The 13,005-nt window shown below is 40.4% G+C and overlaps 1 protein-coding gene across 2 annotated transcripts; it reads right to left on the minus strand.

The window, feature by feature from the left end:
• Nucleotides 1-653: 653 nt before the first annotated feature.
• On the minus strand, nt 654-12,558 carry BTBD1 (BTB domain containing 1). 2 transcript variants are annotated; one of them, XM_033166955.1, is made up of 8 exons: nt 12,119-12,558; nt 8,477-8,633; nt 7,477-7,582; nt 6,735-6,932; nt 4,672-4,864; nt 2,817-2,904; nt 1,371-1,517; nt 654-1,132 (listed from the first exon to the last, which is right to left on the minus strand). In XM_033166955.1, exons 1-8 carry the CDS (start codon nt 12,541-12,543, stop codon nt 974-976), a joined length of 1,473 nt encoding a protein of 490 aa, XP_033022846.1. In that variant the 5' UTR covers nt 12,544-12,558; the 3' UTR covers nt 654-973. The 2 variants fall into 2 exon arrangements, 1 of the variants encoding a protein (XP_033022846.1); XR_004427739.1 differs by lacking the exons at nt 654-1,132; nt 4,672-4,864 and having other exon boundaries at nt 1,382-1,517.
• Between the last annotated feature and the right edge of the window lie 447 nt (nt 12,559-13,005).

Genomic DNA, 13,005 nt, shown 5'->3' on the forward strand with positions numbered 1-13,005 from the left:
TTTGCAATACAGAGTAAGGATTAAAGTGACAACCTTTTCAGATCCTAGCAAACAGCTATGCCTCACCGAGGTAAACTTGTGTTTGAGTTGTAGCATTTCAGACTCTTAAAATGGGCTTGCATGATTTTATACGGGATATTCCACCTGTACACCAGCCTTTGCCAACCTAGTGCCTTTCAGATGTTTTGAACAACAACTTCCATTGTGAGACTAAGTATTCTGATCCTTTTGGAACCTAGCCAGTATCTTTAATACTTACAAATATATGGCTAGTCTACTTTAAACATTATTCTTAATTACTCCTTTATATATTTACTGAACTACTCAGTATGCTTGCATATGTATGAACAAGTAAATTTAAAGTGTTCCAAGATTATTTTCAAGTAAAGTATTCCGGGACTATACAAAATTGCTTCCACTCTTCACTTTATTTCAAGGATAGCTTCATACAACTGACTTCTGAATAACATTTCCCCAGCAAAACAGCAAAACTGATTTAATTTTATGTACACTGTACTGAGTACAATTACAGAGGCAATTTGTATCGACCTTAATTCGGCTTCTCTTCATAAGTGTTCAGCTTTTTAAGAATGCAAGTTCAGTTTAATGTGGTGTATTGTGCAGGAACGCAATCATACCATCCACAAATGATATATCATTTGCAACATGTATATTTCAGAAAAAAATACAAATACTCTGCTCCAGCTTTCAGGTAATGATGGTAGTATATTTAAAGTGATCAAGTTAAATACTTATGTACAGGTAAGAATATTTTAGTTAAAGAACAATTTGGCTGCATACTGCCACTGGAAGTAGTGAATACTAGGTTTTAGTACCTTCCATATACAATACTTCAGTATCATCATAACACATGTGAGATTATGTATTTACAATGCTTCACAGTATTCTGTATTTTCCATCTGTCCTTTTTATCAAGAGTCAATGCAAAGTTTTACTTCTCAGTTATTTGAAGTTACGTATAAAATATTATTTCTGGTATTTGCCCATCTTCTATTGATGTACCATTGTTGTTACCCGGTGAACTAAAAAAGAAAAAGCAGGTTTTGCTTGAAGTGGGGGACTCGTGGATTACTTTCTTCAATCCCTTTGTGCCATAATGAGAATCAGGGCCCTAAAGAATAATAATTAGATAAAGTTTATTTCCTTCTTCTTTACAATACTTTATAAAGTAAGCAGTAAAGTAAATTAGTGGCAAAGAATTACAATACCAGGAAATATATGCTACAGCAGAGATATTCGTTTCAGTAATGAAGTGGCGTATATTATATAAGCCACACATAATCAATACATACAGTCCAGTTTTCTCATCGCTCACATTTAAAATATTTACAAAATTGAGAACATCTTACTTTTAGGGTTGCACAAGCAGTGTAACACACAGTTGGCAGAATCTCTATAGGTTCTTTGAACATCACTCTGAAGGTATTGGCAGTTCCGTCACAGCTAAATCCAGTGTCATTCTGCCCTAGAGTCTGATTTTTCTCATATTCAATTATCTGCAGTAAGACAGCATGGCAAGAAATAAAACAGAAAACACCCTGTGGTTTTTTTTGTTTTGGAAACCACTTCCTACACATTTTATTAAGATGACCAGAACCTGATTTTTGCCACTGGAACCTGTTTCACTCTTCCAGCTTCTGGCTGAAAGTGAAACCACAGCTTGGGGCTTCAACAAGCAAAGCTTTCACAACCCATAATGCTTAAATTGGGGCTCTAATTGTCACCTGTAATTAATACACAATCTAATACAGGATCTATACTAATAGTTCGTTTCAGGGCATAGTTCAAAGCAATCAAGACCAACTTCAGAAGCTCTTCCTCAGATGCTCCTTCTGTCACAGGTAAGACAAAAGGCTTTGTCTTTGGAATGCCTTCCCCAATCAGATTTGTGAAGTGTCTACATTGCCATTATATCACCAGGTCTCCATTATGAACCTGAGATCATCCTCTGAGGCCCTTCATCATATGGCTCCTCCACAAGAGATCTGTAGGTTGGCATCATGAGAATGGGCATTTTCTGTGGTGGCTCCCCATTTGTGGAATGTTCTTTCCAGGGAGGTTCAGCTGGCGCCCTCATTATACACCTTTAGGCGCCAGGTGAAAATATTCCTTTTCAACCAGGCCTTCGGCTGATTGACATCCAATACCCTTGTCAATGTGTTGTGGGAGGGAGATAATTGGTTTGTTGCTGTTCTTATTTTTACTATATGTTTTGTGGTTTTCATATTGTAATTTTATGTTGTGAACCACCCTGAGATCTATGGAGGAAGGGTGGTATACAAATTTAATAAATAATTATGATAATATGATGATGATAACAATGATAATAAGGATAATAGCTTTTGAAAGTCATCCATTAAAATATTCTGGATTTCTTGATAACTATTTATTCAAGTACTGGCATACATAATTTTTTGCCAAGCACATTTTTTCCTTCAGAAGCCCTGTAGTACCTTAACAGAAGATATGAAAACGGAATTCACACGGAGTTCAGTAATTTAGGTAGTATTCCCCTTGAAACACTCCCGATATATCAAGGTACCAATACTCAAAGTCTGTGGGTGGGTGTATTCCACAAACAAATTCCAACATGGCAAGTTTGAATGGAAAGCCAGTTTCATGGGACCATAAGTAAGAAACCCTGCCTCAGTAATCTACTGATCCAATATCCTAAAATGATGCAACTCTGAACAGACTATCCCTGGCCAATTAAGTTAAATTAATGAACTATTTACATATTTTGGTGTCAAAGGAAAATGTGTCACTCATTAAGCACGTAGAAAGCATGATGGTACCTGTATATTAACTTGGTAATCTGTGGGTCCATGAATAGATCCATACAATCCAAATCCCACTATCGAAATCCTTCTATTAACTGTGAACCTTAAAAAGAAAAAATAAACATATTGTTGTTGCTGTTTAGTCGTTTAGTCGTGTCTGACTCTTTGTGACCCCATAGACAATAGAGGGAAGTAAATGTATTTGAAATATGAATAAAAAATGTAATTGACTAGTGTTAAAATTTCCAAATAAGGGTTGAATTCCTAAACTACAGTTGTTTCTACCTTTATTTTGCACAGGAATAAGCTACAAGTGTACAAATTCCAGTTCTGCCACATGCTTAAAAAGATACCTATGCCAAACTGCCGTCAAACAAGACCATATTTACCTAACAGATTTTCTTCTCCCTCACCAGCTTCATCATACACCAAGATCTCCAGAAGAGATCAGCTCAGGCTTCTGTTTGTCTGACAAGTAGGAGCAAGGGGCAGAATGCCCTCAGCAGGGCTCCCTCCCCTTCTGAATCCCCTCCCCAGAAAGACTTGCGAAGTCAGTTCTGTTCTCATCTTCTGAAAATGAAGTTAAAATGCTTATTTCATCAGGGATTCAGAGGGCAATATAGACTACTTAAAAAGAAAAATAGGAACTATTTGATTTGCTGCTAATAGTTTTATCAGTTTGGAGGGGATTAGTGATTCAATTCAGGAGCTGCTTTATTCCAATGTCTGCTATCATTAATTACATTTCTTAGACTCCTTTCACAAAACAAGACCCAAGGTGACTTAAACACAAACATTTAAAAAACATTTCTAACGTTAATTTGTCTGTATGAAACCAACTCCTCCCAATACAAATTAACAAAATCAACACTGGAACAACAACAACAACAACAACGATAATAATAATAAAAGGACAAAACATCCCATCTCATGGTACTTAACCAGGTATTGTAAGTAACTCCTGAACTTGCCTAAATGTTAGAAGCTTTGCCCTTCTTTTAATGCTCTTTTATACAAGTATTATTTAACTGATCCCCATTATCTTTAGTGGAAAGTCAACACACAAGAGCACATGGTACAACAGCATCCATAGTGTGCTGAACATTAAACTAAGCTTCAAGCAGTCTCCTCTGAAGAGGATCTCATTGTGTTTTTGTGAGCATCTGGGCCAGGATTCAGAGAGTTGTATAACCAGTTCTATGCACCCAAAAGAGGCACTGGGCTTTCTTTTGCCTTTTTAAACAGCAGCCACCCATGCCACATGGCAAGCTGCTTTTGAAACTGAGGGTACTTTCAACAGCTGCTTGTGCTATGGTATTTTGCAGGGTAGGCTCATCAGCTTTCAAAGCAAAAAAAATGTTTCCCTTAGTAGATCTTTAGATCCCAGCTTCCATCAAGTAAATAAATATTGAACAAACCGAGTGTCAAATAATAATCTATTGAATTGGACTAAGGGCCAACGAAACTACATGCACACAGCCTTAATGAATTTGACCCCAAACCTATCAGCCAGTGTTTACAACCAATAAGAACATTTATTATAGGCAGAACAGTGCATCTTTTACCTAGTCTCCATGCCATCCCAAAGCCACAAGAGAAACCTTCCATGTCATAGCCCAAAGTGTGTTTATTTGAGCACCAACGTGCTGCCATGATTCCCTACATGAGTTATCCAATCCTGTGTTAAAAACCAAATTGCAGAACAAGCATCCTTAGCCATGCTTTCTTCTTTAATGTGTCTATGATGGCAGGGAAAATACATGCCTTCATGGTCAGCTACTAAGTTGCTAACTGAGCAATAATATTTTGGAAGGTTTCTCCTAATTGTGATAGGCTAATCACACGAGCTCCCCTGAAAATGGACCAATACCTGATCCTGTCACTTGTTCCACTGTAACCCCAGCGGCTCTCCACTTGCTGGAATCTATTTATGCTGCATTCCTTTCCTCTAAGACAGCATCTTGGTCGGTCAATATAGTCAACTCTAGGCTTAGGGTTGACTGTAAAATGCAGAAAGAGATTTACTACTTCCCGATCTGACAAAATTCCAGACTGAGCAGGACCTGGAAAAAAAGGCAGTGCAACTGAGCTGAATATATTCCATATACTAGGAGGCCGGCTGAGAAATGTTCTTGAGGCAACTATTGCTTTATAATCCTATTTAAATACAGCTATCCCACTGCTAGATTGTAGTTGTTTAACTTGGATTAACTAATCTGGGCTATAAAAGGAGAAAGACCTACAGGCTTCTAGAGAAGGCTGACAAGATCCAAATACTCTAACCCAGAAGTAGCTTGTGAATCAAGTTTGTTATCTGCTAGCATAAACTGTAATGTTCTTTAAGATAAAATTAATATAAGCATTGGGATAAAAGGTTTGAATGTCCACCTCAGCTAGTCTGAAATATGTTGTGTTGGTCACAGTAGCTTTACTGAATAAGACTTCTTCCACAACACACAGGTTAGACTTGAGAACTATTTGTACTAGTAGTAGTTTGGCAATTATGATTTGTTTTATGAGTGGATTACTTTCCATGATATATGGTCTATAGATGTGTGTTCACGCTGCCAAATTTGCCATTGGCAATAGACTTAAACAGGATGAAACACTTAATTATTCTGGTTTAACAGGTTTGTATATTGCAGACACACACAGACAAAAGAACCATTTTAGCAGTGTGACTTGTCAAATAGGTAAAACCAGGTGTTTAGTTTTATATATGATTCTCAACCAGTTAAATCAGAAATATAAAACACAAAGTTATATATTACAATATATAAAATTAAATACATGTAAATTTAAATGCAAGGTGTTTTTTTGTTAAAAAACAACAACCCTGAAACATCATAAATTTTAAAAAAACTGAAACATCATAATTATGGTTCCTTGTTGTGTGCCTAAGGCAAATATCCCAAGTGGAAAAAAACAAAGTTACACATGAAGCCAACTGATTTATTTTTATGTGCTTCATCCAATGTTTAACCTCTGACATGACTAAATTGTCTTGTACAAGAAGTAAGTTCTACAAAGTTCAATGAGACTTGCTCTCAGGTAGGTTAAATATAGGACTGTACCTTTAAATAACCCATTTTCTGTGGATGGTTTATATCTTTTAGTGCAAGCTACTTTCCTTTTTTTACAGGCTCTAACTACTGCAGGATGTATCGCAGACGTTTGTTTTCCAACCTACAAGAGACCCTTCCCATTTTTGAAAGCAGACAGCCTGAGGCACAAATTTTGTCTTCTACTATAAAAATGATTAAATTAATTGAGGATAACTGTTCCCACAGGCTGTTCTCATTACTGGCAGCTAAAATATTAACTGCAGGGATAAAAAAAATGAATGAGCAACATTATAAATATGATTTAACAAAAATTGGAAAATAAAGCTGCAGTCTTATGCAGATTTTCTGAGAAGCAGGTCTTCTTGAGATCAACAAGGCTTATTTCAACATACACATCATTGGATCAAGCTGCAAGAGCGTCATAAAAATACAAGAAAGTCAGATTTCTGAGAAAACAAAATGTACTGTATTGTTTTCTTGCTACTTTTCTCGCGCCAATGGCCATGTTGTTAAAACATACAGTAGTACCTCGAGTTACAAACGCTTCAGGTTACAAACTCCGCTAACCTGGAAGTTACCTCAAGTTGAGAACTTTGCCCCGGGATGATAATGGAAATCGTGTGCCGGCAGCAAAGCGGCAGCAAGAGACCCCATTAGCGAAAGCACGCCTCTAGTTAAGAACAGTTTCAAGTTCAGAACAGACCTCCAGAATGAATTAAGTTTGTAACTAAAGGTACCACTGTATATGATTTAATCTCTAGTAAAAGGGCCAACAGAGCTGGAACCTTAGCACATATTTTGGACATTATGTCTAAAAACGTAGAGAACCTTTCACTTTTTGCAACAATGAAGCCAGCCATACAGTTACCTGCTGCAAACTCTTCAATCGTCATCAATGGAAAGCGGATTAAGGAGAGAGCTTTGCCAAGCACTTTCTGCTTATTTGCAGATGTGACGGGCAATTGCTGTCTTTGACATTCTGCTTCAGCCCAGCGAACAACAGCTCCAAAAAGTCTACTTTCACGAATACTTAGTGTGTCTCTTTCCAATACTGCACACAAAGTGTCTGAAGAAAAAGAATCAAGTTACTTGCGAACTGAGGACTCCATCCCCTCCCCACTTCTGCCCAGAAAATTCACTGCTATTAAATGTCTTTTAAAGTTACTACATAAACTAGCTATCACAGCCTATATTCCTTAAATTAATTTGACAATATAGTTGATACAAACTTTTTTAAAACAACAACAAAAAACCCTGTGCTGTCCTGCATCTGAAGATTACAGGGCAGTTTACAATATACAAAAAATGCACATCATAATAACAAACAAAAATAATAACCCCCCACAAACAGATTACGTAGGACCTAATAAAAAAGAAACTCAGTGTGAATGTGCATTCAGTTGGGGTGCAAAATCTAGTACTAATCTCCCCTAAAGTGGTCAAGACAATCAGGCTAGCTTGGAAAATTAAAAGGCCAACTAAAATCTCCCATTAACAAAGAATGTGGATCTTTCTGGATCAACATGTGAGAAGGAATAGCAAAAATACTATCGGGTAAGTTCTCAGCCTAGTCCTTCAAAAAGAACATAAATGATTAGAGGGCTACTTACCTATATCAATATCTGTGAACCCTTCTGCACTTATTGCATCCATAGTACTTTTGTCTATTGTGTCAAGACAGAGACTGGCTAGTTGCGGTTCATCAAATAAACGAGCCTATGCAAAAGAGATTTACTTAGAATTATTTTGCAGATTCTGTATTGCAGGATAGGCTTGACAGCTAATAGAAACAGTTTCCAACATAAAATAACGAAAAATGATTTCTACAAAAGCAATCTTAATTTCACATTGCTGCTTCCAACATTAATATGTTTTGGACACATAACTCCATTTGCTACCTCCAATCCTTGCTCGCCTTACTTCTATCAACAGTGACACAAAACATGACTAATCACGGTTCCCATTTAATGCCAGTTTAAAATCTTGGGTATGAGCTGGCTTCAAACCCTTAGCAATTGGTTATCCTAAGCAGCCTTAGCTGTGGGTGATGGAAAAAAATATTAACAATTAAGGTGGCAAATATTTCCCTACCAGCTTCCAGGCCTTCACTGCACTTAGAAGTGTTTCTGCCCTAGCTCTGGGGCAGTGAGTCTAATGGAACAGTGCCTGATAGGCACCAATCTTTAAGAACTGTTAAACATTATAACTCATATAAGTTATAGGAGGATGAATCTGATCCTTATACACCAGAGGCTGATAACACTGAGTATCAGAAACCACCAAGCTTCACTCCATTTTCCTACAATAACAAAAGATGAAAAACTAACAACTGATCACTAGCTCATGCTATATTTATAAAATAGTCCTGAATGCTAAGAAATTTGTCTTTCCACAGTGTTGTTGACAACACACAAACACAAACACAGGCTGAATCAGGATGAGCAGGAAGCCATACTAAAATGTGTGTTATCATAATTTCCATACTCCAGCATCATTCACAACTGCTTTACTATGTACATGTTTTTAAGACGTGCCCAGATCTACACAATTAGGGAAGTAACAGACACATATTTCCAGTTAGCTCATTAAGTATGCAAGTCAGCAGGTTACCTGAGTAAGCAGCATAAAGGCATTGTCTGCCCGAAGGTGCTTAGTGAGAAATTCAACACAATGAGCTTCTAAGGCTGGGACAGCGTACTTCTTGGCTGTGTAGAGAGTGGTCATAACAGTTTCAGGACCAATCTGAACTTCATCTGAATACAAAAACCTAGGAATTAAAGAAGAGAAAGTTATGAGAACTATGTAATATATACTCATTAATACCTTTCCTTCCAATAGCTAACTTTAGTGGAGGAGTACCTACCCATTTAGAAGCAAAACAGTCAATAGAGATAATTGTCTGTTTTAAGCAACTTTAAGTTGTATGTAAAACACTTGACTTCGGTTTTATTGTACATTCCTATTTAAAACAGGGTGTTAAGAGATATTCAAAGTAATTACTGAAATGTAACAGCTACATAAAAATTAAATTAAAAAAATTAAAGCCTGAAGTTGAAACAAATCCTAGGACTTTATTATTATTCTATTATGTCTACTGAGAATGTGCTGTATAATGTGTCCCGATAACTATTTGTGAATAAAAGTACTGTAAAACAAAATGATGGGGACAGACTACTGCCAGCATATAACTTAAAAGCTAGCACTGGCTGTCCATTTATTACCACACCAGCTTTAAGGGTAAGGACCCTTAACAACCTGGGTCCAGGATATTTTAAAGATTGTCTGAGCCCTTATATTCCTGACACAAAGGTATTTGGGGGAGACTCTGTTGCTGTTCCGCCATAGAAGCTGTGCATACTGTGTTGTGGACTTATGTACTCTAACAGCTAGCACCTTCAGGTGCTATTCAAAGGACAGCCACCAAACCCAAGCACTGTCACCAGCAGTGCTTGATGGCAATTAAGGCAGCCACCCTTTGTAACATGAAAGGCCCATTGAACTTACTTTGAAGTACATACATACACACAGCACTGAGCTGCAAGTCACTCAAGATCCTAGTATCCTTTGTTCTGCAGAGCAGGTTCTACAGCATATGACAGGCAATCCTACTCCAAATATTAACAGACAATCTTGAATATCTGCAGAAAGTCAGCAGCTTTACAAACTTGAAAGGTCAGGGATTGACTTACAATGCAAAAACAGACAAGAAATACTACATTCCTATAAGAATGGTTCAGAGCTTCTTTGTTACTGACCAGATATAAACTCAGATTCAAGTATTTTGACTTCCAACTATTTTCATCTTGGGCTCTAAGGCTGCATCTTCCAGATCATACACGCCACAGCAGCATATCCACACCCAAATCTATACTGTATTCTATTCAAAATCCACACCAAAACTCTCTGATCTGCAATAACTGGTTTGAGTTAACATAAAAGGTCAGGCACTAGACAATTCTCTCTGCTGTGCAAAAGAAAAAACTCAAGATTGCAATACCATCTTGTACAGAGAACAAGCACTGCCAATTGCTTGACACAAGACCTCTATCCATGTCCTCCAAACAGGGAGTGAGACTTCACCAATAGATCTATCAATACACTCAAAGTGTACACTAATTCTTGTGCAGCATGACTTTTTACACAATACCTGGAAGCAGCAATTCCAGGAATGCCATAATTGGCATAATTAAGTGAATCAAAACCCAACACAGTAAGCCCCTGGTTCAAATCATCCCTCACTAAGCCACTGACCAGTGGGTCTTTCAGGAAATCAAAATCTGTGCCACAGCCTCCAAGGTCACATTCCACAGACCAGGTTATATTTGTTTATTCATATCATTGATTTATATGTCATTCTTGAATTTAAGCAGTCCCTTGATGGTCACAGGTGACAAGGAGTTCCAAGTGCAGTGACAGAGGTGGGATGGAATACTCTATCCCTCTTTTGCCCCCAATAATACAAATCAAGCAAGCTGTCAGAGGAAGAAAAAACCTCCCATCACATCCAACTTAAGATATGGTTAGGGTCACCAACTTAGATGGCTTTAAATGGGGAAGTAGACAAATTCATTAAGGCTAATAGTTTACAAATTATGATAGCTGTATATTCCTTCAAGTATCAGAGGAGGTAAGCATCTGAATGTTAGCTGCTGTCGCTCACAAGTAAGGAGACAAGTATGGTTCTGTTCACACCGCTGCTCTGTCGGCTTCCCATATAGGCAGTTGGTTGGCCAATGCAGAAAACAGGATGCTGGACAAGTTGGTACTTTGGTCTGATCCAATAGGATGTTTCTTGTTTTCTTAAAATGCTGCTGTGGAAAGGACAGTTTCCACTCCCTCCTATACTTATGGTATAGCAGGTATAAGTTGTGGTATAGCTTATGGTAGTCCAGCTACTTTTGTCGATTATACAAGGGTAATCTATATACTCAGCCACTCTAAGAACTGCATAGCCACAAGCAAGCTGGGATGTAAATGTCTATATAAAATAACTATGAACAGATATAAATTAGTCAATAAAACATGCTATTTATTTTTACAGGCATAAAATACTATAAAATATAAATTTAGTACCATAAAAACATGAAAAGGGTCTACTGGATTACCGGTAATAGCCCTCTCGCATTGTTGTTCCTTGCTAACTGGTAGTCAGATGAATACTGTGTCCAATACTGGTAAACATATAGCCATCATGCTAGCCACAAACAACTGGCTGCCCAACCCCATTTTTATAGCCACCTAAGGCAACACCCACACCATAAATTCAAAGCACCATGCCACCTTAAATGGTCATGGCTCCCCTCATGAAGAATCCTGGGGACTGTAGTTTGTTAAGGGCACTGAGCGTTGTTAGCAGACCTACCTATTCCTCTCCCAGAACTACAATCCCCCAACAACTCTGGGAAGGGAATAGAATCATAGAACCATAGAGTTGGAAGGGACGCTGTTTGATGTTTTATCGTGTTTTTAATATTCTGTTGGGAGCTGCCCAGAGTGGCTGGGGGAACACAGCCAGAAGGGCAGGGTATAAATAATAAATTTATTATCATCGTCACCTAGTCCAACCCCCAGCAATGCAGGAATATGCAGCCATCCCACATGGGGAGCGAACCTGCGACCTCGTCAGCACCATGCTCTAACCCTCTAGGGATGTGGGTGGCGCTGTGGTCTAAACCACTGAGCCTCTTGGGTTTGCAGATCAGAAGGTTGGTGGTTCGAATCCCCGCAACGGGGTGAGCTCCTGTTACTCTGCTGTCCCAGCTCCTGCCAACCTAGCAGTTCGAAACCATGCCATTGCAAGTTGATAAATAGGTATTAATGTGGCGGGAAGGTAAATGGTGTTTCCGTGTGCTCTGGTTTCCGTAATGGTGCTCTGTTGCGCCAGAAGCGGTTTAGTCCTGCTGGCCACATGATCCAGAAAACACCGCAAGCCCATAGTCGCCTCTGACTGGATGTAACTTTCCAGGGGTCCTTTACCTTTTACCTCTAACCCACTGACCTATCCAGCTGATGGAAGGTGGGGGGGGGGGGGTTCTCCTAAGAGCTCTCAGCACCCTTAGCAAACTACAGCCCCACAATTCCTTGGGGAGAAGCCAAGACTGTTTTGAAGCGGTATTATAGCGCTTCGAACGATGGTGTGGAAGCGGCCACATCTTGACAATACATCGTGGACGGAGCGTATATACAGCAGCCACCGCCGTCGCGCTGCGGAGGCGACCCACCCTTCCTTCCTCCTCCTCCTCCTCGACGGACCTGAGCAAGGCGAGGAAAGCGGCGGGCTCCACGTCGGGCAACTCGATCTCGGCCGAGGTGGTGGCCATGCCGCCATTGAACATGGCGTCGAAGACGGCGCTGCCGGCTGCTAGGACGAAGCGGTGCGCAGGGATGCGTTGCTGGCCCGGCCCGGGCGCGCCTCCTCCGGCCCTCGGCCCCCCTTTGCCCACCACGAACCGCACGTCGCTCAGCAGCTCGTTGGCGAAGAGGAAGGCGAAGCGCTCCCGGAGAGACCGCTTCGTGGCCTGCCAGTTGTACACCGGCTCGCGCTGCACCACCACGGGGGCCACGGCCGGCGACGCCGACGAAGAGGAGGCCGCCACTGCGACGCCGGCCACCGACGGCGCCTCCGAGGGACCCGACGACGCCGACGCTGTCGCCTCAGGGCCGCCCGCGGCCGCCATCGCGAACCCTCCTCAGGCTGGCGCACGCGCACTCGCGGCTTCTTGGCTCACAATGGGCGGCCGCTTCCTCCAAGCTGCGCCGGCGCGGCGCTACGTAGGCAGCGCGGCGACGCACACCCGGGCTTGGTGCGCCCGAGGCGAAAGCTTGAAAGCGCCTGCGCACAACTCAGAGAGATAAAATGTGAGAGAAGCATTCCATTGTGCGGATGGGTCGTTTCGTGGTTCACTTTGGGGAAAGTGGAGGGCGGGAGGCGTTTGTATTCCGCAGAAATCAATAGAGATGCCCGGTGGAGAGTTCCTGCTTCCTGCACATTTCTGTTCAGGTTTTGTTTGATTGTTGATTTTAATTTTTGGTTCCTCAGTGTTAATAAAAAGAAGTCATGCCTATCCCTAGTCATTATTCCCATATTGCCAGTAGGGGCCCTGCGAACTAATCCACTGGTATCAATCCTATCCTGACAC

Source organism: Lacerta agilis, chromosome 13 (assembly GCF_009819535.1).
Source record: "Lacerta agilis isolate rLacAgi1 chromosome 13, rLacAgi1.pri, whole genome shotgun sequence".
NCBI lineage: Eukaryota > Metazoa > Chordata > Lepidosauria > Squamata > Lacertidae > Lacerta > Lacerta agilis.